Here is a 22,205-nt window from a genome sequence, read left to right as displayed (position 1 = left end):
GGAGTAGAACCTCATTAACTCTTCTGCATGCTAAAGGTCAATTAAACAATATCAAAAGATGGGCAGAGGCATGAATAAAGAGTGGGGCATTTTTGTTAGCATGGCCCTGTCTCTGGCTAATTTGACCTTTATTAACATATACATTAAAACCTAAAAATAAAAAAAATAAAAAAAATCCATTTCTTCTTTGAGAAGAAAATTCAGATAAAAATTCAACGTGATCACAGAACAGAGATCTATACCTTGTTAATATATTTTTACACCTTAACTATCTTTTCTAGTACAACTCTAATGCTTCTGCTTGTCATGTTATTCATATTTATGAATGCTCCTGCATGTTGAGTAATTAAAGCTACATATTTGGAAGTGAGAGTTGTCCATTTTTTAATCTTGCCTTAATTTGTATTGTAAATACATGTGCATATTTATGTTTGTATACTGTAATGGCTGCTGAAGCATTTCATATCCTGGCTACTATTTAGTGCATCTATAAATTGAACAATGTGTGTGTATGTCTTATCTTTATCTCCACAGACAGATGCATTCTGTCAGTTTGTACAAAAAATAATATAGAGATGTCTTTTGATAGAAAGGGATGAAAGCTTAAATTCTAGGATTTTTTATATTAAGATACTAAAACTATGTATTAAGTATGGTTTGAAGGGGAAAAGTAATATAACTTATTATTTTTCTTTTTAGAAATTGGCACTTTTCCATTTCTTGCTCTATTGGTTTCTTACAGATTCTTAATCGTGTATTTTTTAAAATTCTTTTTTATTCTCAGAGTTTCTAATCTTTATGCTCATTTGAATTTTAAATTCTTTTTTATTCTCAAGGTTTCTAATCTTTCTGTTTTTCTGATCAAATGAATGGCTTTTACAAAGCACCACTTAAATCACCTTTTATAAAACTCCGTAAGTTCATAATATTGAGCCATTTAAAGGTTTATTAAACCTTTCAGGTTATTATTAACTTCAACTTTAAAAAATATTCTATTTCAAATTACAATGGTGTAATAATTACAGATGAGTACACAAATGGGTGTTTAAGTGGTAGTCAACTAAATTTTATATTTAAAATGAGAACTAAATTAAAACAAAGATTTACCTTCACTTTTGGCTCAGCCAGATAGGTGTATCACAATTTTATCAGTAGGTGACTTTAAAAACAGTGGCTTTCTATCACATTTTTTAGCATCTAATTATTTAACTCTAAAGCAGAGGGAGAGTTCATTATTTAAAAGCACACTCTGGCCAACTGTTTTTTGTCATATAAAGATAACTTTTATATTGTGAATAATCATATTTTTATGAAATCATATTTTCAAATATACTGGCTTAAATCAAACCGCATTTTTTTAGCAAAGCTAGATTTAAGAATAATGGAGAAAGGAAATCATAAATCAAAGAAATCACTGATTCTGTAATACTCTGATAAAACAGTAAGCAGAACATTCATCTGTGAAAGGTCACAATGAGAACAGGATATGGATGAGATGGTCTTTCTGCAAGCCACTCTCCAATCAGGTGGTGTAACAAGTGGGAAAGAACACTGTTCAGAGAGCGGCAGGCCTGAATGCTGATGCTGCAGCTGGTGCTACTCCTAGTGGGTCCTAACCAAGTCACTTAACCTCTGGGCCTCCAGGTTCTTCACCTGTCACATTTTACATACTGTGGTCTGCTTATTTACCATCAGCATCATAGAAAAACAAAAAGAAGAAATACTGTGCTCAACTAAAAGCCAGGCAGAGAAACAGTTACTCAGATTGAGCAGTGAGTGACCACTAGGTGGGCATTTGTTCATAGCTGCATGGAGAATAAGTGCCCATATACATCTTTCTGCTGATGCAGCCTCTGAATTTTGAATGCATCGGTTTTTTAAACTGCATTGAGCAGTATTACATGGGTGTGATCCATAGTAGCGTAACTGTTTACTCCTGTGACAGAGAGGAAAACTGTATGGATATCAGGTATCTTTAAGAGCTTTTTAATCTTTAATCAAGTTAGTACTTCTTAAAGACAATTAAGGCCAGGCGGTGGCTCACGCCTGTAATCCCAGCACTTTGGGAGGCCAAGGCGGGTGGATCCCTTAAGGTCAAGAGTTCGAGGCCATCCTGGCCAACATGGTGAAACCCCATCTCTATTAAAAATACAAAAATTAGCTGGGCGTGGTGGCAGACACCTGTAATCCCAGCTACTCGAGAGGCTGAGACAAGAGCATCGCTTGAAGCCAGGAGTTGGAGGTTGCAGTGAGCCAAGATCATGCCACTTCACTCCAGCCTGGACAACAGAGTGGGACTTCTTTTTTTTTAAAAAAAAAAAAAAAAAAAAAAAAATTCAATACAAAACTATTAACAATTTTCTTTTGAATAAACAAAACTCATTTTGAGTATTTTCCCTTCCCCTCTTCCCCTGTATTATAGGCAAAGCTATTAAGATATCTTCACATAAACTTACTATACTCTTGAAACCAAAAAATTCTGCTAATTTTTTGTTTATATCAGAAATTCAGCATTACATCTTTCATAGAAATAATTATTGGTCAGTCTTAATCCTGGGAAAATACATAGAGATGAGGCAAAATTGTTTTTTATTCATTAAGGACATTTTCTTGTAATTTAATAAGATTTAAAATAAGGATGGCTGTGGACACACTTTAAACTTCCTTAGAAGGTCTCTAATACAAATACAGAAAAAGAACTGAAATGTGTATAAATTATTGACCCTCATTAAAAATCTGTTTCAAATTGAGGATTAAATTTATTTTGTTAACAAATAGATCAGGTGAAGCGCTTTGCACATATGCTCAACATTTCTAAGGCCATGAAGTCCAGTTAGAGTAGAGAAGTCTTCTGAGAAGGGAAGCAGGAAAGGTGAGAAATTGGACATACCTTTGCAATAAGAACCCTAAATCTTGGTGGCAAGTGAATTTAATAGAAGAAACTGAATTTTATTGAAAGAAATTTTGTTTTAACTTAGCTGTAATATATGTTTAGTTAGAGCTTTGTGCACTGGAAAATCATGGCTTTATTTTGTGTGCTTATGTTCCCCTTAAGAAGTTCCTGTTAGGGAAACTGCCCCTTTTCAGGGGTCATGATGGGCAGCAAGATGGCGTCTGCCAGTAGGGCCGTTCAGGTAGTCAAACCACACACTGCATTAATAAGGTTTCCTGACAGAAGAGACAATCCTAAACCCAATGTATCAAAAGCTTTGAGATCAGCAGGGCTACCATCTCACTCTTCTGTAATTTCACAACATTCTAAGGGAAGTAAATCACCAGATTTGCTGATGTATCAGGGTCCACCAGATACTGCAGAAATAATAAAAACATTACCTTAGAAATACAGAAGGAAACTTGTGTCTCAAGAAGAAATTGAATTTATCCAACATGGAGGTCCTGAATAACCATGGTGGCTGCTGTGTCATCAGACAATAGAATTGTCTTTACAATAAAGGACTTCCAAAATGACAGATGAGAAACTGTATATTAAACACCTTTAATAAATAGTATTAAAAAATGAAATATAGAAAATTTAGATGGACATTTGTATTTCCTAATTTATGTATCTTGGTCAGCTTCTCCACAAGCTTACCTAATTGTTTATACACTTTATAGTTATTAAAATATACATTTGGGAAAAAAAAGTTCCCGTTAGCCCTCTTTTGTGACAGTAAATGTGCTGTTCTTTGAACATTTCTTTTGTGCCTCAGATTGTGGACGCCAACTTGTTGCTTTGATTTTAAACCTCTATATGGTGAAGAGTATCGTTCTGTAATATGAGACTTGTTGCTTTTCTGTCCTTCCAGATGGAAGAAGATAAGGGTTCAGTCAGCTCAGCATATGAATTTGCTGAAAGCCAGCACAGAGGGGAGGACAGTAGGCACCTGCTAGCTGAGACTTGCAGCCAGCAGGACAGTTGTTGCGTGCACTAGGTAGTACTGCGCTGGACCTTCCCGGGGACTCATCCGCTAAGTTCTACTGCTTGGGGGGCACATCATGGGACACCTGACCTGATATTTCCATTTCGTTACTAATTCCTTCGCTGTTCCTCATATGTTGTTTTGGTTTTGTTGTTTTCCTTTTTTGTGATCTTTATATTTTTCATATGTCCATCCCTGAAAATTTTGTCAATCTCTCTTTAGAGTTCCAAAGATAAATCAGACTTCACCTCACATTCTAAGCTGTGAAGATACTCTCACAACCTATTGTCTTACATTCAAGAAAATACTCCTTTTCGCTTCTCCTTTTGAAAATGTCTTGCTATTTCTGCTTTCTCTGAAATCATTTTCCCCCTTGAAGTTGTAGTTGTGTATCATTTACCCATCTTAATGCAGTAAGATACTGAATTACTTATCTAAGTCACCTTTTAAGTTGAATGATCAAAGAGTAGGGTGCTTAGACTTAGTACTGAGAAATTTTCTGCTGACTGATATTCAACAAACTTTCCATTCTTTTCATAAATCTTTTGAGACAGGGTCTCATTTCATCGCCCAGGCTAGAGTGCAGTGGCACGGTCATGGCTCACTGCAGCTTCAACCTCCTGGGCTCAAGTGGTCCTCCCACCCCAGACCCTGCTCCTGTAGCTGGGACTACAGGTGCATCCCACCATGCCCAGCTAGTTTTTTGTATTGGGTCTCGCCATGTTGCCCACACTGGTCTCAAACCCCTGGGCTCACGCGATCTACCTGCCTCAGCCTCCCAAAGTGCTGGGATATAGGTGTGAACCACCACACCTGGCTCATAAATTTTCATAGTTGTATCTTTTTAATAAAAATTGTTTTTAAAAGGCCGGGCGTGGTGGCTCATGCCTGTAATCCCAGCACTTTGGGGGCTGAGGTAGGTGGATCACGAGGTCAGGAGATTGAGACTATCCTGGCGGACACGTGAAACCCCATCTCTACTAAAAACACAAATCATTAGCTGGATGTGATGGTGGACGCCTGTAGTCCCAGCTACTTGGGAGGCTGAGGCAGGAGAATGGCGTGAACCTGGGAGGCGGAGCTTGCAGTGAGCTGAGATCGCGCCACTGCATTCCAGCCTGGGCAACAGAGCGAGATTCCGTCTCAAAAAAAAAAAAAGAAATAAGAACTGATGAGAGCTTGATTTTCTCTTCTCTTGAGGAATAACCCTGACAACATTTCTAGACCTAATTGGGATATGCAGAATATTTTGATTGGTAGTGATTATGGAGGATAAAATTTCCTGCCACTAATAATTGTATTATTTGGACTAATTGCTATTTTATTTATTGTCATTACTAGTCAAGAAAGTGCTGTTGTCTCATATGGGATAAGCAGTGATGAAATTTTGTAAAAAGCGACTTGAAAATTGTAAATCTTTTAACAACACTATAAATCAGACCTTGGAACAGGTAGAATAATTTAAAGAATCTGAACTATTCTATAAGATACAGTTTTTAAATTAGATTAGCGGATTGCCCTACATGAAAAATTAATCAACTCTGTTATTAAATATTAGTTGAAAAGATATTCAAAAGAATTCGGAATTTGTATTTGTTTTGGTATGCTTCATATGATATTTACAGTATATTTCTCTTGCATTGTGCCTTGCTGTAGAAAGATGTTTAGTTTTTTTTAATATGCTCTGATTGAGCTCCAAAGAAAGTTCATGTGAAGAGCTTGCTGCTGCCTAGGATTTATGTTATGCCCTGGACAGTCTACAAAGCAGATTATCTACTTGAGACCTGATAATACCAAAACTATAAGATTGTGTCCTTTGTGATAAAAGTTCCCCACACATTCGAGTTCTAGTGGATATTTCATACGATGTGGATCTGGTACTGCTTTGCTTTAATATGTCCATTAAATGTACAATACAGTTGAGAATTGGGTTCTTAGAATGTTCCCATTAAATAACAGAAGCCTTATTATGGTGACTTTGGCAAAGGAATGATAAGTGAATTCTCTCTTACACCCTGTGATGTTAATTTACCCTCTGCATTAAGTTTGGGGATTTTATCATTTTTCACAGGTATTAATTTCTTCCTCACCTAAACTACAAATTCCTGGTCATATGTTGTTATTTATGTAACCAGTAGAGTAAGTACATCATTAAAACAGAAGGCCCTTAGTCCTCTTTCAAACTAGGAATAAGCCAGATTATCAAAATAAATTTACCGAATCAGTATAATTCTCATCATATTTTTCTTTTCTTTTTTGAGATAGAGATAGAGTCTCACTCTGTTGCCCAGGCTGGAGTGCAGAGGCACCATCTCAGCTCACTGCAACCTCCACCTCCTGGGTTCAAGCAGTTCTCCTGCCTCAGCTGACGGACTAGCTGGGACTACATATGCAGCTAATTTTTGTATATTTAGTAGAGACAGGGTTTCGCCTTGTTGGCCAGGCTGGTCTCGAACTCCTGGCCTCAAGTGATTCACCTTCCTTGCCTCCCATAGTTCTGGGATTACAGATGTGAGCCACTGTGCCCAGCCCATATTCTTATTTTCATACTTAAATTTAGGTAATACATACAGAAATCTCCTTCTCTTAAGAAATTCCTAAAAGACAGTATGGAAGTATTTTATAACCATATTTCTAAGTTGTTTATTTTACTTAGAGGGAAGGAGAGAGGAAAGGGAGTTTAGAAGAGTGAATATGAGCTTGAAGAATGTTTTGGAGAAACAGCCCTTGAGTAAGATATACCAGTTACCCAGATTTCATCACTACATGGCTATCTCCATCACAATTCTGAATTATGAGATGAAGCTTGTTACTTGTTTTAGAAATTTTATGAGTCTTAATCAGATTTGAAAATGTAATATTTGATGACTTGATTTTACATTAAAAAGAAAAACATTTCCTTAAACACAAACCTCCTCTTTTTTTCATTTTGTTTTTATAATTAGAGTTGAAAGCTTCTTTCCAAATAACTCCTTTAAGGCCATGCAAGGTGCTCACTTTGATTATATAGTATATAAAACACCTTTCAGGGCAAAAGACCTAGCATGGTTAATTGTTTGACAGTTATTATCTAAACTTCAAATAACAAAAACCTTTATTTGATTTGATAGAATGTCATAAGTGTGACTAAAAAATGTTAGAAATGTAAGATATTTTTCTAAAATTTATAAGATTTAAGGAAGGTTGTAAGGTTTCAGGAAAATATTTTGTATAAGCAATAAGAAATATCTGTTTATTGTCATTGACATGAAAATAATGGAAATAAAGGCAGTGAACCAGAATTTATTTCAAAGGGCAATTTCTGTGAAGATTAGCATTTTTATTATCTGTGCATAGTCATGTTGAATAGGCATAGTTGTTTTTCTTGACAGCCTTTCTAGCACTAAATTATGTGGTCATTCCTGGGAGCAAGTGTGATGGAAAGTGAAGCTTACCAATCACAACGTCTAGTAAATTAAAAGTTACCTGTTGATACCACCAGGTAGGGTCTCACTCCCATTACTATGCTTTTTTTTCTTTTCTGTTATTTATAAGTGGTCTCCCAAAAAATATAATGATTTCCTCTCCTTACTTTGAATGAAATGAGCTCTAAATGGTCAACTCCATTCTCCCTCGCCCAATTATACTGGCAACTATGGCTATACAAGTACTCTGGCCGAGCTCTCAGTTCCTGAATATTGAGATCAAAGATATATATATGGGAAAATAGTAGAGCTTAGAGGTTTGCTAGAGAACAATATAGCATTTTCTATAGATAGCTTTACAGAAACACAGCCAACATTCAGCATTTTAATAGCAGCTGAGGCTGGCCACAGTGGCTCATGCTTGTAATCCTAGCACTTTGGGAGGCTGAGGTGGGCAGATTATCTGAGCTCAGAAGATTGAGACCAGCCTGGACAACATGGTGAAACCTCATCTCTACTAAAATACAAAAAATTAGCTGGGCATGGTGGTGCGTGTCTGTAGTCCCAGCTACTGAGGAGGCTGAAGCATGAGAATTGCTTGAACCCAGGAGGCGGAGGTTGCAGTGAGCTGAGATCGCACCACTGTACTCCAGCCTGGACAACAGAGTGAGACTCAGTCTCAGAAAAAACAAGCAGCTGAGTTCCTTTTTTTTTTTCTTTAGAGAAAAAAGGAAACATATACATACAAACTATATATGCACATATATAAGTTCAAAAAGTGATCCGAAGAAGTCATTTCTTAAAATTTTTGACATTTCAAGATGTTTACCTTCTCTGTTGGGATGTCTATATTTTCATAACTGTCCTTCAGTTTTAAAGCGAAGGATGGCCAGGCTCAGTAGCTCACACCTGTAATGCCAGCACTTTGAGGGGCTGAAGTGGGAGGACCACTGGAGGCCAGGAGTTTGAGACCAGCCTGGGCAGTATAGTAAGACCCTGTCTCTACTAAAATTAAAAATTAGCCTGACATGATGACGCACACCTGTAGTAGCCACCCAGGAGGCTGAGGTGGAAGGATTGCTTGAGCCCAGGAGGTTGAGACTGCAGTGAGCTATGATCGGTTGTGCTACTGCACTCCAGCCTGGATGACAGAGCAAGACCCTGTCTCTAAAAATAATAAAAATAAAGTGAAAGGTGATGAATGCAAAGCAAGATGATTACGTAAGGTCAGATCCAGACCAAGGCAGTGTCTTGCATATATATGGATATTCAAGCGCTGGCTACCTTCTGGGTGTCATCTCGATGCATTTCTCCTCAGTTTGGTTGAGCACCAGCTTTGAGCACAGCACATGTTGTTAAACTAAAAAGTGTCAGACAAGATCCTTGCTCTTTTGAGTTTCTGGTTTAGTTCTCCCCAAGTAAATGTGGTAAAGGACCAGTTTGTTATTTTCTTGTTTTGTTTTAATTTCCAGTTTATCTTGAGCCAGTGCTTTTACAAATACAATAAAAATTAATTACAGGAAAATGAAATCTAAAAGATATATAAAATAAGCCCAAATTTTTAAATTATTGAATTTAACAGTTATAAACATAGTTTGTCCAACTGCTGTAAAAATTTCTAAGCTCTTATTCTCACAGATTACAAATGCTTATTTCTTCATGGACTGGTAATAGTGTTTATGGATCAGCATTGATCCATGGACCACACTTTGAGTCACAACGTGTCTTTTTGCAGGGGGACAGTACCACTCCCTTACACTTAGGCTAAGCTTGTGCTGAATACATACCACACTGCTGCCCACACATAGCCACTCTTTCTCCTCCCTCAGCCTAGAATATCTCTTCTCCGCCATCTCCTGCTGTATTGAAATGCCCCCCCGAGTCCTTTAAGATGTATTTTAAATGCCACCTTTTTCATCAAATCTTCATACTCTCCCACCAGTACCACTAACAGCAACTGGGTTTGAGCTTTCCCTCCTATGTTCTGAGTAGTCTGCCTCTTACAATCATAAGGCAGAATAGCGATGTGGTAAAGGGGTTTGGGCTCTGCAAGCAAAGAAACCAAGATTCAAGCCCCAGATTAAGTGGGTGACGTTGAACAAATTCTTAACTGTTTCCTCCTCTTTAAACTGGGGATGATCATAACGCCTGTTCCTAAGGGCTATTTAAGTTTTCAGTGAGACAGTCTGTGAGAAGCATCTTATCTAGTCCCTGGGGCATACGTGGTGAGCACTCCACTAATGTGACTGCTGTTGGTATCTCTTCCTGACTGGTCCTCTCTCCCACCTTCTTCCTTCCTTTTAGCTCACCTGACTGAGCACAGGGTTACTATCCCCTGTGGAAACTGGCACAGTACCTTGCTCGATCAATAGAAGTTTAAGTGCTTGTGCCAATTAAGTGATATAAATAAGCAGTGAAATAGAATCAGAAAAAGAGATGACTCATAGTTGGAGAGGTGAGGGAAGTTCGATGGAGATGGTGGGTTTTAAGCTGAACCCTGGTGTAGGGGTCAGCATTTGGACCCTGATTGATAGCAGGCCCTGACACATGCCCACGGGCAGGGAACACGTCCTGGTTGGCTGGAGTGGATACGGCACCAGAGCATTGGGAAGCAGAGCAGGAAAGGCAGCCTTGGGTCAGGCTGTAAAAGGCCTTCAAGGCTTCATGGGGTGTGGGGCTTTATCCTTTGAGCATGTAAGAGCCCTGGAGTCTGGGTTGCTACAAGGGGTAAATTTGAGATTGGGGAAACTGGAGTCCAGTGACCCAAAGAGGACACTGGAAAACTCATGAAATCCTGTTACCTAAACCAGCATTTCCTAAACTATTCCTCTGAATATGAATGATCCTCCTGGTGTTGCTTAATGTTTCCTGGTTGGTGGGGTGGAAGTGTATGGTTTCTCCTACTAAGAAAATGAGTGGGAGAATTACGGTATCTCAGGCTTCCCCCATGGAGATGACCATGTATCCTGACTTGACAGTCCTCTACTTTAAAAGTCTGTTTAGAACTTTGTTAAATTCGTGTTTCCCAAATTTAATTGAACACAGCCTTTTTTTTTCATGGAATGTATGTAAATAGCTCACAAAACAGTTTAAGAAACAGTGCCCTACACAATTCTAAACCAAGAGTATTGTAATGAAAGAACAAGTAAAGTTTAGCTCTTTCTCAGTGCTTAGCTGATCCTAGGACACTGTCATCAGGCAGTTGCCAGATAAGAACCACGTTGTTTCACACTGGGTGGTGTCGAATCTTCTGAGCATGCATCTTGCAGGGCGTCAGCAGTTGCTTACGTTCAGAATGCCAGGTTTCCGTTCCACCATGTCCGTCTCTTCTGTTCATTGTGAGCATCTCCACAAACATCCTCTATTGCCAATGCCTGCACCCAGCACGTGGTGACTCCCAACCTTCGTGGAAGTGCAACCCTGTATTTATTCTCCTCTATCCTCAAAAGATGTGTTATGCAGGATGTTATATATGTAAAAGACAGTGAATTGAAATAAGGTAGTTTTTTTTTAAAACAACAGCCCTTGAAAAATTTCGGAACATCCTTGACAAACAAAACCAGGGTTGGGATTCATCGATTTACGTGGTCATACCATCTTTCTCCCTCATTTTTGCTCAGTTAAAATTGTTAGTAGTGTGGAATAAAATTATCTTGCTGGGCTATTTATGCCTGAGTCAACATAAATCTTGCATACTTCCAGAAAGTAATTCAGTTTCAAATCTTGATAGTACTACTTATTCACTTGTTTAATAAATTGTAATCTGTGTGCTGTCAGCTAACTGTTAAAAAGCAGGATGAGCTGATGATGGGATGATTGCCACTTAAAAGTTTTTAGCAATTTATGATAAATGATGCTTTTTTCAAAGATAAGTATGGAGTGGCTATCTGTAGAGTGCTTAGAACCTGGCACATAGTAAAGCATACATAAAGTGTTTGCTGCCATTGTTGTTATTGAAGATTGGGGCGAGGCCCTGCCTGGTTGTTATTTCCCAGTCTTCAAGATAGTTCATACTCCACTTTTCTCAATTGTTAGACATTTTTCATTGAAATTGCAGGAGCATTTTACCTAAAGAAAAACTCCATGCAGAATTGGAATTCATTACATTCCTGAGTGGTTGATGGAAATCATTTTGACCATAATAAATGATTAAAATAAAACATTAAAAGTAGATTTAAATAATATCCAGCTTCTTAATTTATGTAATTATTTTACTAGACCTCTAATTTAGGATACAGGGCTTTAAAATAATTTTGGATGGTTATACTGTAGTAAATTAAAGCCTTTCATATGTTTCCCATATTATAGAAAAACATGTAAGTTTATATATATTACCTTTGTTTTGAAAGTGCTTGTTGTAATTTTCTAATGCTTTTTGGAAATCCAGATCTTTAAATAACTAATGTTTTCTGCTTCGCCTCTGCAGCTTACTGAAACAAATGCAGGTATCAAGTGCTTGGACTCCATGTGCTGTTTCCCGGAAGGAGAAGCAGCGTGCGCATCTGTTGGAAGAATGCTGGAACGAGTTATAGGAAGATGTAGTCCGACCCACATCAGCAGGTGTGAAATATCTCTAAGTAGCCTTTGCTGCAAATGAGTATCCTATCTGGAAAAGGATGAACCTGCAGCTCTAGATACCTAATAAATCAGCAGCTGGTTTTACCAACTGAAGCAGGAAGTCTGCTATTTATTAGCATTCCTTGGTGGTAGATTTCACTTTGTGGCTTTGGGGTAAGGGGCTTTTTCACTCACAAAGGAAGAGAAAGCACCTTTGAAGAGACTTCATCTAATGAACAAAACATTTTGTCTCATAGTCTTTCTAAAATGTGCTGAGTAGGAGTGTGTATATGGTACTCTTTCATGGTTTGTATAACTTTCTTTTTTAAATTATACATATACTATTTCCTTTTTATTATTTTTAAAATTTTTTTTGCTTTTTGTCTTTACAAAATAATCTCAACATAACAGTGAAGTCAAAGGCTTTCCTTTTCTTACTCTGTATGTATATTTTCCAGTTGCTTATTTGAGGCTTTGAGGTATTTATAAACACAAAAGGCTGTATTTCTGCTCCCCTACATCTTCTTATGTCTGTAATGAAGTTTTGAAATGAGTCATGATTTTTAAGTTTCTTTTGCTTGGTATTTATTGTCTAATTAAAAGTGTATGAGTTAGAGCAGGCTCTTTAAATTATGGAGTAAAAGAATCTTAGCATTTTTGTCCCCTTCTAAATCTATTTCTTGAATGAGGTTTATCACCATGCCTGCTGTTGTGCACCATAACAACAACAGCAACAACAACCACCACCTTTTGGTAAATACCATTTAAAATTCATTGAAACGTGCAATGAATTTATTTATTCATACATGGCCCCAAGAGTTATATCACTATTCAGAGGATGTTAGGGGGTAGGAAGCGCTTTTTCCACCCTTGGTGTTCTTTAGGTGAATGATACCATATTCTCAGAATCAGTGCAGCAGTACACGGTATGCATGGAGGGTACAAATGGGCAGGGAGAGATGTTGGTTCCCATTGTCCCAAATGTGCTACATGAATATTAGCACTTTCTACATGTGCCAGGGCTTGGAAAAGGTTGGAAATTACCCCAGGAACAGGTTATAAAGAGTGAAGAAAGCACTACTCCTATCTACTGGAAAAAGGATTTTTATTATTTGGTTAGCTTTATGTTTTAAAAAAAAAAATGAGTATGATATCATTCATCTATTATAAAATGCAGGTAACTTACTGGTGAACTTATTAGTTCCTCACTTTACCTTTAGCTTAGCCATGCCTTTATGTTACGATTGAATTTATAAATAGCATTCTTATGTTAACATATGTCTGTGGTTTCAATCCCCATTTATTCTGACTTGATTATAACATGTGATCTGAAATATTTCCATAAGGCTGTGATATCATTTTGTAGTAATTTCATTTCATGTAGAAGGATGAGTACTTAAACTCTGGGACTTTGTTATGATTCACATAATTGTATTATAAAATGTGGCTCTGTCATGTACCTAGGCCAGCAAGTTTCCCAAAGGAAGTTCTAAAAGAGCTTGATTTATAATATTATTTTACCTAATAACACAGTTTCATTGCACAGAATGAAGATAGGAGTTAGACCAAGATACAATAGAACTCTACAGAATTTTTTCAACTTCTGTTTCAATGAAAGTTTCTCTTTAATGACAGTATATGTTTTTGTTAATGATTTTTTTAAACTAGAATTAATTTTAAATGAGCCCCAAATTTTTTCTTCTCTCTCTATATATATCCATTTTCTTGATATCAATTATGTAGGTAATATACCCCCTTTATTCTTTACGTAGCCATTTTGATGCGGCATTACCTCTTTGGAACCTGCCCCAGGAGTTATTGAATTTACTTTGACGTGTAGCTATTATCATCTATACTTCTTTTCACTGAAAATTGTGCCACATTCTTTTTTCTGAATTTTTTTATTCTCCTAATAAAATGTTTAACTTAGTAATTAATATCATATTTGACAGACTATAAATGCCCTTCCAGTTTTCTCCAACATCACAGGTTATATTATTGGTTACTATTATTTTCTTAGCTTTTTTCTCATGTGAATAATCTAGAAAGTCTTTTCAGACCTGTTCATTCTTTTCTAGGGGATAAAGTCATATAATAACACCAAGCTACCTGGTGCTTTTCAAGGGCTACGTGAAAATTGCCATAGATGCATTAAGATTATATTTAAACTTTCAAAGTCGTTTTGATACGTAGAGTTCTGGTTTTGTTTTTTACATATAATTGTATTTGTGAAATGTGTTGGGCATTTCCATTGTGACTTTAGAGCATCTATTCTGCATTTCTATTTCATGTCTAGGAGGTAGGCAAGGCTGAGACTGCCATTACAAGATGTGGAAGCCCTTGGCTGTGTGTTCCATTAACATATTAAACTCAAAGAGTAATGGGCATCACTTGAGAAATGCCACCAGTGTTTTTTATATGACAGATTTCTTTGGTGATTACATTTTTACCATCCAGGCACAAAAATCGACTTACATTTTGTTAATTGGTGTTGTCAGTGAAGTATCCCATATTGCAAGCTTAGTTTCAAAGGGAGCATCATGGTGCTATATAAAGGATATGCCATGTTGCACCCTAAAGAGCTGGATTTTAGCAATAAAAGATTTTCTGTTCCTATTATTACTAATAGTTACTTTATCCTAATCAAAACTATATTCTAAATAGAAAGTAAGTAATACGTAGTTCAAGTGTTTAATGTTCTGTCAAAAATTATATTTAACATATGAATGCACAATGTGTGCTTTGAAAAAAAAATTTTAAATGAAGGAGACGTTACCTAATAAGATTCTTGGGTGTAAGCAATGTGGAAAGAAGAAAAACTAATATAAAGTATGGCAGTTTGGAATTGGACATCTGACTCCACATAACTGGGATATTGATAGCTGTTATAGTTAAAAGTTATAGTTAAAAGCATACTTTTCCCCTGTAAATATTTACTGTTAAAGAAATTTTCATCTTCTTGTTTTATTCATTTATTCTACAAACACTGGGTGCCTAATATATGTCAGACACAGTTCTAGATGCTAGGCAGATAGTAGTGAACTAGTCCTTCCCTAACCTAAGGTAGATACTGTTCCAGCTTTTCTAGAAACTAGTCGAATTAAAGTTGAGCTACATACAAACTTAGCATCTCTGAGAAAAAGAAAATATTTGACAAAGGTGAATTGGGGCCATTTTTAATGCTCATCTCTTCCTGTAACATCTCTGTTTAGGGAAGGTGGGAACCCTGGAAAAAGTTACATAAAATGTATTTATTGGCCGGGCGCGGTGGCTCAAGCCTGTAATCCCAGCACTTTGGGAGGCCGAGACGGGTGGATCACGAGGTCAGGAGATCGAGACCATCCTGGCTAACACGGTGAAACCCCGTCTCTACTAAAAAATACAAAAAACTAGCCAGGCGAGGCGGGCGCCTGTAGTCCCAGCTACTCGGGAGGCTGAGGCAGGAGAATGGCGTAAACCTGGGAGGCGGAGCTTGCAGTGAGCTGAGATCAAGCCACTGCACTCCAGCCCGGGGGACAGAGCCAGACTCCGTCTCAAAAAAAAAAAAAAAAAAAATGTATTTATTGTTAAATGTGTTTAGTCTCGTAAGAAAAGCAACCTTTCACTTGGCAGTCCTAACATTGTCCTTGAACTAGGTTAGTCTATTTTAAGCATGGCAGGCTACTTTTGGTCTTGAGTTATTTTAGCTTAAATTAACTCAAGCTAATTTAAGTTTACAGCTGCACATAAAGTATTATGTAATGAATTGCTTTAGGGCCTTATCATTCAGACACCAGTTAACTTTTCCAGAGCAGTAGAGGATTGTTTGTTCTTAGTTAAGTGAAAACACTAGTGACCTACAGGTGTCTTTGATGTCTTTTGAATACATCATTCACTACATTCAAGCTAATTATGCTGAAGTCTTTAGAATAGGATTTATAGCTGAAATGAAATGATCAATAATAGGAACATACTACTGTTTCATTCCAAAGCCTTTGGTAAGTGGGATTTGGGTTTGTTTTTGTAAACTGAACTTTTCAGTAAAACTGAATGTGCATAACTCTTAATAACATACTTCTTATTGAATTGTTAAGACTTTAAAAAGCATCCCATGCTTTATTACATATATAAACTGTTTTAATGCTAATGAATGTTTGAATTTTGGCTAATATTTTTATATGATGACTAGAGCATTATTTTTCCCAAGTTTTTATATAATATAAATAGAAAGTTTGGGCATTCAATACTAGTATGAAGAACCTCTCTTTAGCATTTAATTGAATCAATCAGTGATTGCATTTGGGTCCTAAGTTTTAGAGTAAATTTTTTTCTCAATTAAAACATAGGTCCTGGTGAGCCAAACTTTTCTCTTATTGTTACTTTAGATCATGGAGTGCATCGGATCCTTTCTATACCAACGACAGGAGCATCTTGACTCTCTCCACAATGGACTCATCTACTTGTTAAAGGGGCTGTAGTGCTTTGTGGGAGCCATTTCACCTCCTTTCCTAAAATTCAGTGTGATCACCCTGTTAATGGCCACACTAGCTCTGAAATTAATTTCCGAAATCTTTGTAACAGTTCACACCCACTCCGAGTTACGATGGCAGACAAACAGAAAGCATTAATACAAGCCCCTCCTAACACCCTTAATTTGAATCTGAACATGTTAAAATTGGAGAATAAAGAGACATTTTTCATCTCTTTGTCTGGTTTGTCCCTTGTGCTTATGGGACTCCTAATGGCATTTCAGTCTGTTGCTGAGGCCATTATATTTTAATATAAATGTAGAAAAAAGAGATAAATCTTAGTAACGTGTATTTTTTAGTATTAGCTTGATTATTGACTCTTCTATTTAAATCTGCTTCTGTAAATTATGCTGAAAGTTTGCCTTGAGAACTCTATTTTTTTATTAGAGTTATATTGAAACTTTTCATGGGAAAATTTAATGTGAATACTGAGGAATTTTGGTCCCTCAGTGACCTGTGTTGTTAATTCATTAGTGCATTCTGAGTTCACAGAGCAAATTAGGAGAATCATTTCCAACCATTATTTACTGCAGTATGGATACCAATTCCTCTAACTGTACTGTAACACAGCCTGTAAAGTTAGCCATATAAATGCAAGGGTGTATCAAATATACAAATCAGGAATCAGGTCTGTTCACCGAACTTCAAATTGATGTTTACTAATATTTTTGTGACAGAGTATCAAGACCCTATAGTGGGTAAATTAGATACCGTTAACATATTATTAATTTAATGTCTTTATCATTAGATCTTTTGCATGCTTTAATCTGGTTAACACATTTAAATTTGCTTTTTTTCCTCTTTACCCGAAGGCTCTGTGTATAGTATTTCATGGCATTGTTGTAAAGTTTAACTAAATAAAAAGTTTGGACAGTATTTAAATATTGCAAATATGTTTAATTATACAAATCAGAATAGTATGGGTAATTAAATCAATAAAAAGAGAAGAGCCTCTTTCTGCGGCCAACTTAAAATTGCTCTTCCCCTCGTAAACTAGATTTTAGAATAAAGGGTTTCAGTTAATAATCTTATTTTCAGGTTATGTTATCTAAGTTATAGCACACTACCACAATACAGTGGGTTCTGCCAGTGTCCCAGTGCAAGGCATATTTTCAGGTGTGGCTATGGAATGTAAATTGTTAAAGTCTAAAATGCTAAACTTGTATCAGGTAACATTAGCAATAAATTACAATGCTAAGAATGATTAATCAGATAGATGTTACTGTAATTAACTCATTGCACTTCAAAACCTAACTTCCATCCTGAATTTATCAAGTAGTTCTGTATCGTCATTTGTTTTTGTTTTGTTGAAATGTTGTCTTAAGATTTAGAAGTGATTATTAGCTTAAGAATTATTTATTACCCAGCTCTAAGCAAATAATGATTGTATACATATTAAGAAAATGGTTAAATGCGGTTTTACCAAGTTTTCCCTTAAAAATGTCATTCTTTTATGGAGATTTATTGTGCAGCCCTAAGCTTCCTTGCCATTTCATGAATATAAGGCTTCTAGAATTGGGCTGGCAGGGAAAAGAATGGTTGAGACAAAAATTAAGACTTTATCTTTGTTTGCTTGTAAACTATTTTCTTGCTAATGTAACATTTGTCTGTTCCAGTGATGTAAGGATATTAAGTTATTAAGCTAAATATTAATTTTCAAAAACAGTCCTTCTTTAACTTAAGATATTCCATAGTTGGATTTAGGAAGATCTGTTATTCTGGAAATACTTTAAAAGAATAATACACTGTACAGTGTCTGCATTCACTAATTCATGTTCCAGAAAAGGAATACTGCAGATATACTCAGTGGAGTACTTTAGTGGAGGATATGGAAATTTGCTTATAAAGTCTCTTATAAAACGTACATATGACAAAATGACATTCAATAGGCCTGCATTACATTTACATGACCGTGTTTATTTGCCATCAAATAAACTGAGTACTGACACTAGACAAAGACTCCAAAGTCATAAAGTAGCCTATGACCAACTGCAGCAAGACAGGAGGTCAGCTCACCTAGAATGGTGCTTAAAGTGTGATTGATGTAATTTTCTGTACTCGCCATTTGAAGTTAGTTAAGGAGAACTTTATTTTTTAAAAAAAAAAAGTAAATGGCATCCACTAGTGTGCTCATCCTGAACTGTTACCCCAAATCCACTCCGTTTTTAAAGCAAAATTATCTTGATTTTAAGAAGAGTTTTCTATTTAAGAAAGTAACAATGCAGTCTACAAGCTTTCAGTAGTTTTCTAGTGCTATATTCATCTTGTCAAACTCTTACTGCGTAACCAGTAATCACAAGGAAAGTGTCCCCTTTGCATATTTCTTTAAAATTCTTTGGAAAGTATGATGTTGATAATTAACCCTTATCTGCCAAAAGCAGAGCAAAATGCTGAATATGTTATTGCTAGTTAATCAGTGGTCTGAAACCGATTTGCCTCCTTTTGCCTTCCTTTCCCTCGTCTGAGGGCTGTAAGCCTGAAGATAGTGGCAAGCACCAAGTCAGTTTCCAAAATTGCCCCTCAGCTAAGGCTTTAAGTGACTCAGCACCCTGCCTCAGCTTTAGCAGGCATAGGCTCACCCTGGGCGGAGCTAAGTATGGGCCAGGGAGAACTACAGCTATGAAGACCTGCTGTTGAGTTGAGAAAAGGGGAGAATCTATGGTCTGAATTTTGTAACCGTCCTCTTTCTTGGGTCTAAAGCTCATGATATACAAAGGCTTCCAGAGCTGAGCCCCGCGCAGGCAGTGTCCTGAACAGGAGACTACACAGAGGCAAATCAGCCTTAGGGAACACTTGCATTCTGCCCTACGGTTAGTGCCAGGGCTGAGGCCGTTTCTACTGCAGAAGATTGTGAGATTGAACTTACCTGAGAGCTGGAGACTCCTGAGAAGCAGGAGTCAAGGCCACTAGAAAATTGACAGTTAAGAGCCAAAAGTTTTTAAAATATGCTACTCTGAAAATCGCTGTAGGAAAAGGGAGAATCTTCCATGTTGGTGTTTTTCCTGTAAAGATCGGTTTGGGGTATGATATTGGGCAGGTATTAATAAAAATAGCACACCAAAGAGTTCTGTAAAACATGTTTTATTGATTTTGGTCCCCACTTACATTCTATTTCTAGGAGTTACCTATTTTCATATAAGTAAAACATTATTAAAGTGCTGTTTTATGTGAAATAACTTGAATGTTGTTCCTATAAAAAATAGATCATAACTAATACATTTGTAATAATGGTAATTGTTAGATTTTTATGAGGAATGAGTATCTGGAAATATTGTAGCAATACTTTTAGTTTAAAATTTTGGACCTGAGACACTGTGGCTGTCTAATGTAATCCTTTAAAAATTCTCTGCATTGTCAGTAAATATAGTATATTATTGTACAGCTCTTAGTAATTTTTTAAAGTTTATGAAGTTATATTTATCAAATAAAAATTTTCCTATATAATTAAAAGTGTTCCTTTATTTAAGCATTTTAAGCCTCTCTCTTTATCACAACCTTCACTGCCAAACTTGTTTGAAGTTAAATTTTACTGTATTTACCCTTCATTATAGGACAGGGATATCATTTATGCCTTTCACTGACTGCAGTTTTTAAAAATGTAGTTCTTACCCAGCTTTTATAGATCATCAGTACAACTCCTGGAAAAGATTCTGATGAGAATGCGCCAGCTGTAAAGACCAGCATACCTCAACTAGACTAGAAACTGCATCATTCCTGAAAAGCCAGCCAAGAGCACTTGTGAATTTGGAAATGCCCTGGTTCGTAGAAAATATGTGCTTTTTAAAAAAATATAACTGATGATAGAATGTATACTTCCCTATAAAATAATCCCGTTTCCTGACACCCAGTTATTTTCACTGCTTCCTCGGTTGCCAGTTAGAACAGACATAATTGTCTAATCTACATCTGCGTAAAAAGTTAAGCTGTTGTCTTTGCCCAGCTGTTAGTATTTGCAAAGGATGACAATGCATGATTTATATAATGTAATGTATTTTTGAGATGTAATAAGAATATGATCCTAGACAAATCCATTTAGGCATCTGTTTTTATATTTAAAAGGAGTGTTTGGACTATTTTTAGGATGACTACTGTCTTTAACTTCTAATATACAAGTAGAACATGATGAATAATGAACAAGAAATTTAGGACAAAAAAATTGGAAGCATTTCACTGGAAAATTAGTGAATTCAAAAATTCAAGTTTTATATTGAAGAGCTAACTGACTCAAAAGAAAGGCTATTGTAAATGGAGATAAGTCACCACACCTCTCTATGAACAGCCCGAGAACCCTGTGATAAATCAGATTTTTAAATACTAATTTAAGGTAAAATGGTTTGTATTCAGATATAATTTGTACACAGTAAAATGTATAGATTTTAGGATTATAGTTACTCACTTTTGATAAATCTCTACACCCATGTAACCCTTACCCCAAACCAGGTTAAAAATCCTTCAGGCATTCCTCAAGGTTCCCTTGTGCCTTTTGCAGTGAATTTATTCCCTTCTTGGTCCTGTCCCAGCAACCATTTTCTGATTCCTGTTGTCATAGATTAGTTTTGCCTAATCTTGAATTTTATGTAAATGACAGTACACAGTGTGTCACTTTTGTGTCCGGCGTTGTTGCTCAGCGTGTCTGAGAGACTCATCTGTGTTGTGCCAGGACCCATGGTTTTCTTTCTGCTACTCAGTAGTGTTTCATTGCATGAATGTACCACAATTTGTCCTTTCTCCTCTTTATGGACATGTGTTTTTTTACAGTTTGGGGCTATTGTTTAATAAAGTTATTATGAACATTCTTTGTGGACTTATGTTTTCACTTCTTCTGTGAAATAACTAGGAGTAGAATTGCAGGGTCATAGGGTAGGTTTATAAGAAACTATCAAAAAGTTTTCCACAGTGGCTACATGTACTATTTTACACTCCCACCAGCAACTATGAGAGTTCCAGTTGCCAACATTTGGTGGTGTCTTTTTAATTTTAGCCATTCTAATAAAGTATCTCACTGTGGTGATTTGCATGATGATGTTTAATCCTCTTCATATGCTCACTGGTGATTTATGATTTTTTCAAAATGTCTGTTCAAGTCTGGCCATTTTTTTCATTAGGCTACTTTTCTTGTTACTGAATGGTAGGAATCTTTAAGGTAAGGATATAAGTCCTTTGTCTTATGTATGTATTGCTAGCATTTCCCCCCAGTTTGTGGCTTGCCTATTTATTTTCTTGTCACTCTGGGGAGCAGAAGCGTTTTATTTTGATGAAGTTCAATTTTTTTTTCCTTTTATAGTTAGGTGCTTTTCATGACTTCTAAAAACTCTGTCAGCCCCAAGGTCATGAATAAATTTTCCCATGTTTTCTTCTGAAAGCATTAGTCTTAACTTGTATGTTTAGGTCAGAGATATCTCAAATTCATTTGAGTATGATGCAAGGCAGCAAGGAATGAGGATCGTCCTTCCCCGCAACCCCCCCAACCCCTGACAAGGTTATCTGGTTTAACCCCATTGCTTTAAAATATTCTCCTCATTGAATTGGTATGGTGCCTCTGTTTAAAATGAATTGACTTTTCTAAAAAAAAATAAAATAAAATAAAAAACACCTGATGTGGTTTTCATTTGTATTTTTCTGAATCTATGCATCAATTTGGAACAGACATCTTGAGTCCTCCAATCCATGAACATGGTATATCCATTTATTTAGGTCTTCTTTAATTTCTCTCAGCGATGTCTGGTAGTCTTTAGTGTAGATATCTGGCAAATACTCTTGTTAAAGTCCTAATTTTTTATGATTTTTTATGCTGTGTTAAGGGGACTCATTTTCAA

At 36.4% G+C, this 22,205-nt stretch overlaps 1 protein-coding gene and 1 pseudogene across 5 annotated transcripts in view; both read left to right on the top strand.

Moving 5' to 3' along the window:
• The window catches only part of ATP11B (ATPase phospholipid transporting 11B (putative)), a 133,804-nt gene extending 112,619 nt beyond the window's left edge, over nt 1-21,185 (top strand). For 2 of the 5 annotated variants that reach the window (XM_007971988.3, XM_007971989.3), the window contains 2 exons: nt 11,751-11,884; nt 19,992-21,185. In XM_007971988.3, coding sequence (XP_007970179.1) covers nt 11,751-11,856 — 106 coding nt within the window. In that variant the 3' untranslated portion in view covers nt 11,857-11,884; nt 19,992-21,185. Of the gene's footprint in view, nt 1-3,806; nt 5,096-11,750; nt 11,885-16,245; nt 19,834-19,991 lie in introns of those variants that run through there. The other 3 variants (XM_007971986.3, XM_007971985.3, XM_007971990.3) reach the window with 2 other exon arrangements.
• Nucleotides 5-5,095, top strand: LOC140713465 (alpha-ketoglutarate dehydrogenase component 4 pseudogene; annotated as a pseudogene).
• Nucleotides 21,186-22,205: the final 1,020 nt, after the last annotated feature.

Source organism: Chlorocebus sabaeus, chromosome 15, assembly GCF_047675955.1.
Source record: "Chlorocebus sabaeus isolate Y175 chromosome 15, mChlSab1.0.hap1, whole genome shotgun sequence".
In the NCBI taxonomy this organism is placed as follows: domain Eukaryota; kingdom Metazoa; phylum Chordata; class Mammalia; order Primates; family Cercopithecidae; genus Chlorocebus; species Chlorocebus sabaeus.
This window is presented reverse-complemented; position numbering and strand designations above follow the sequence as displayed.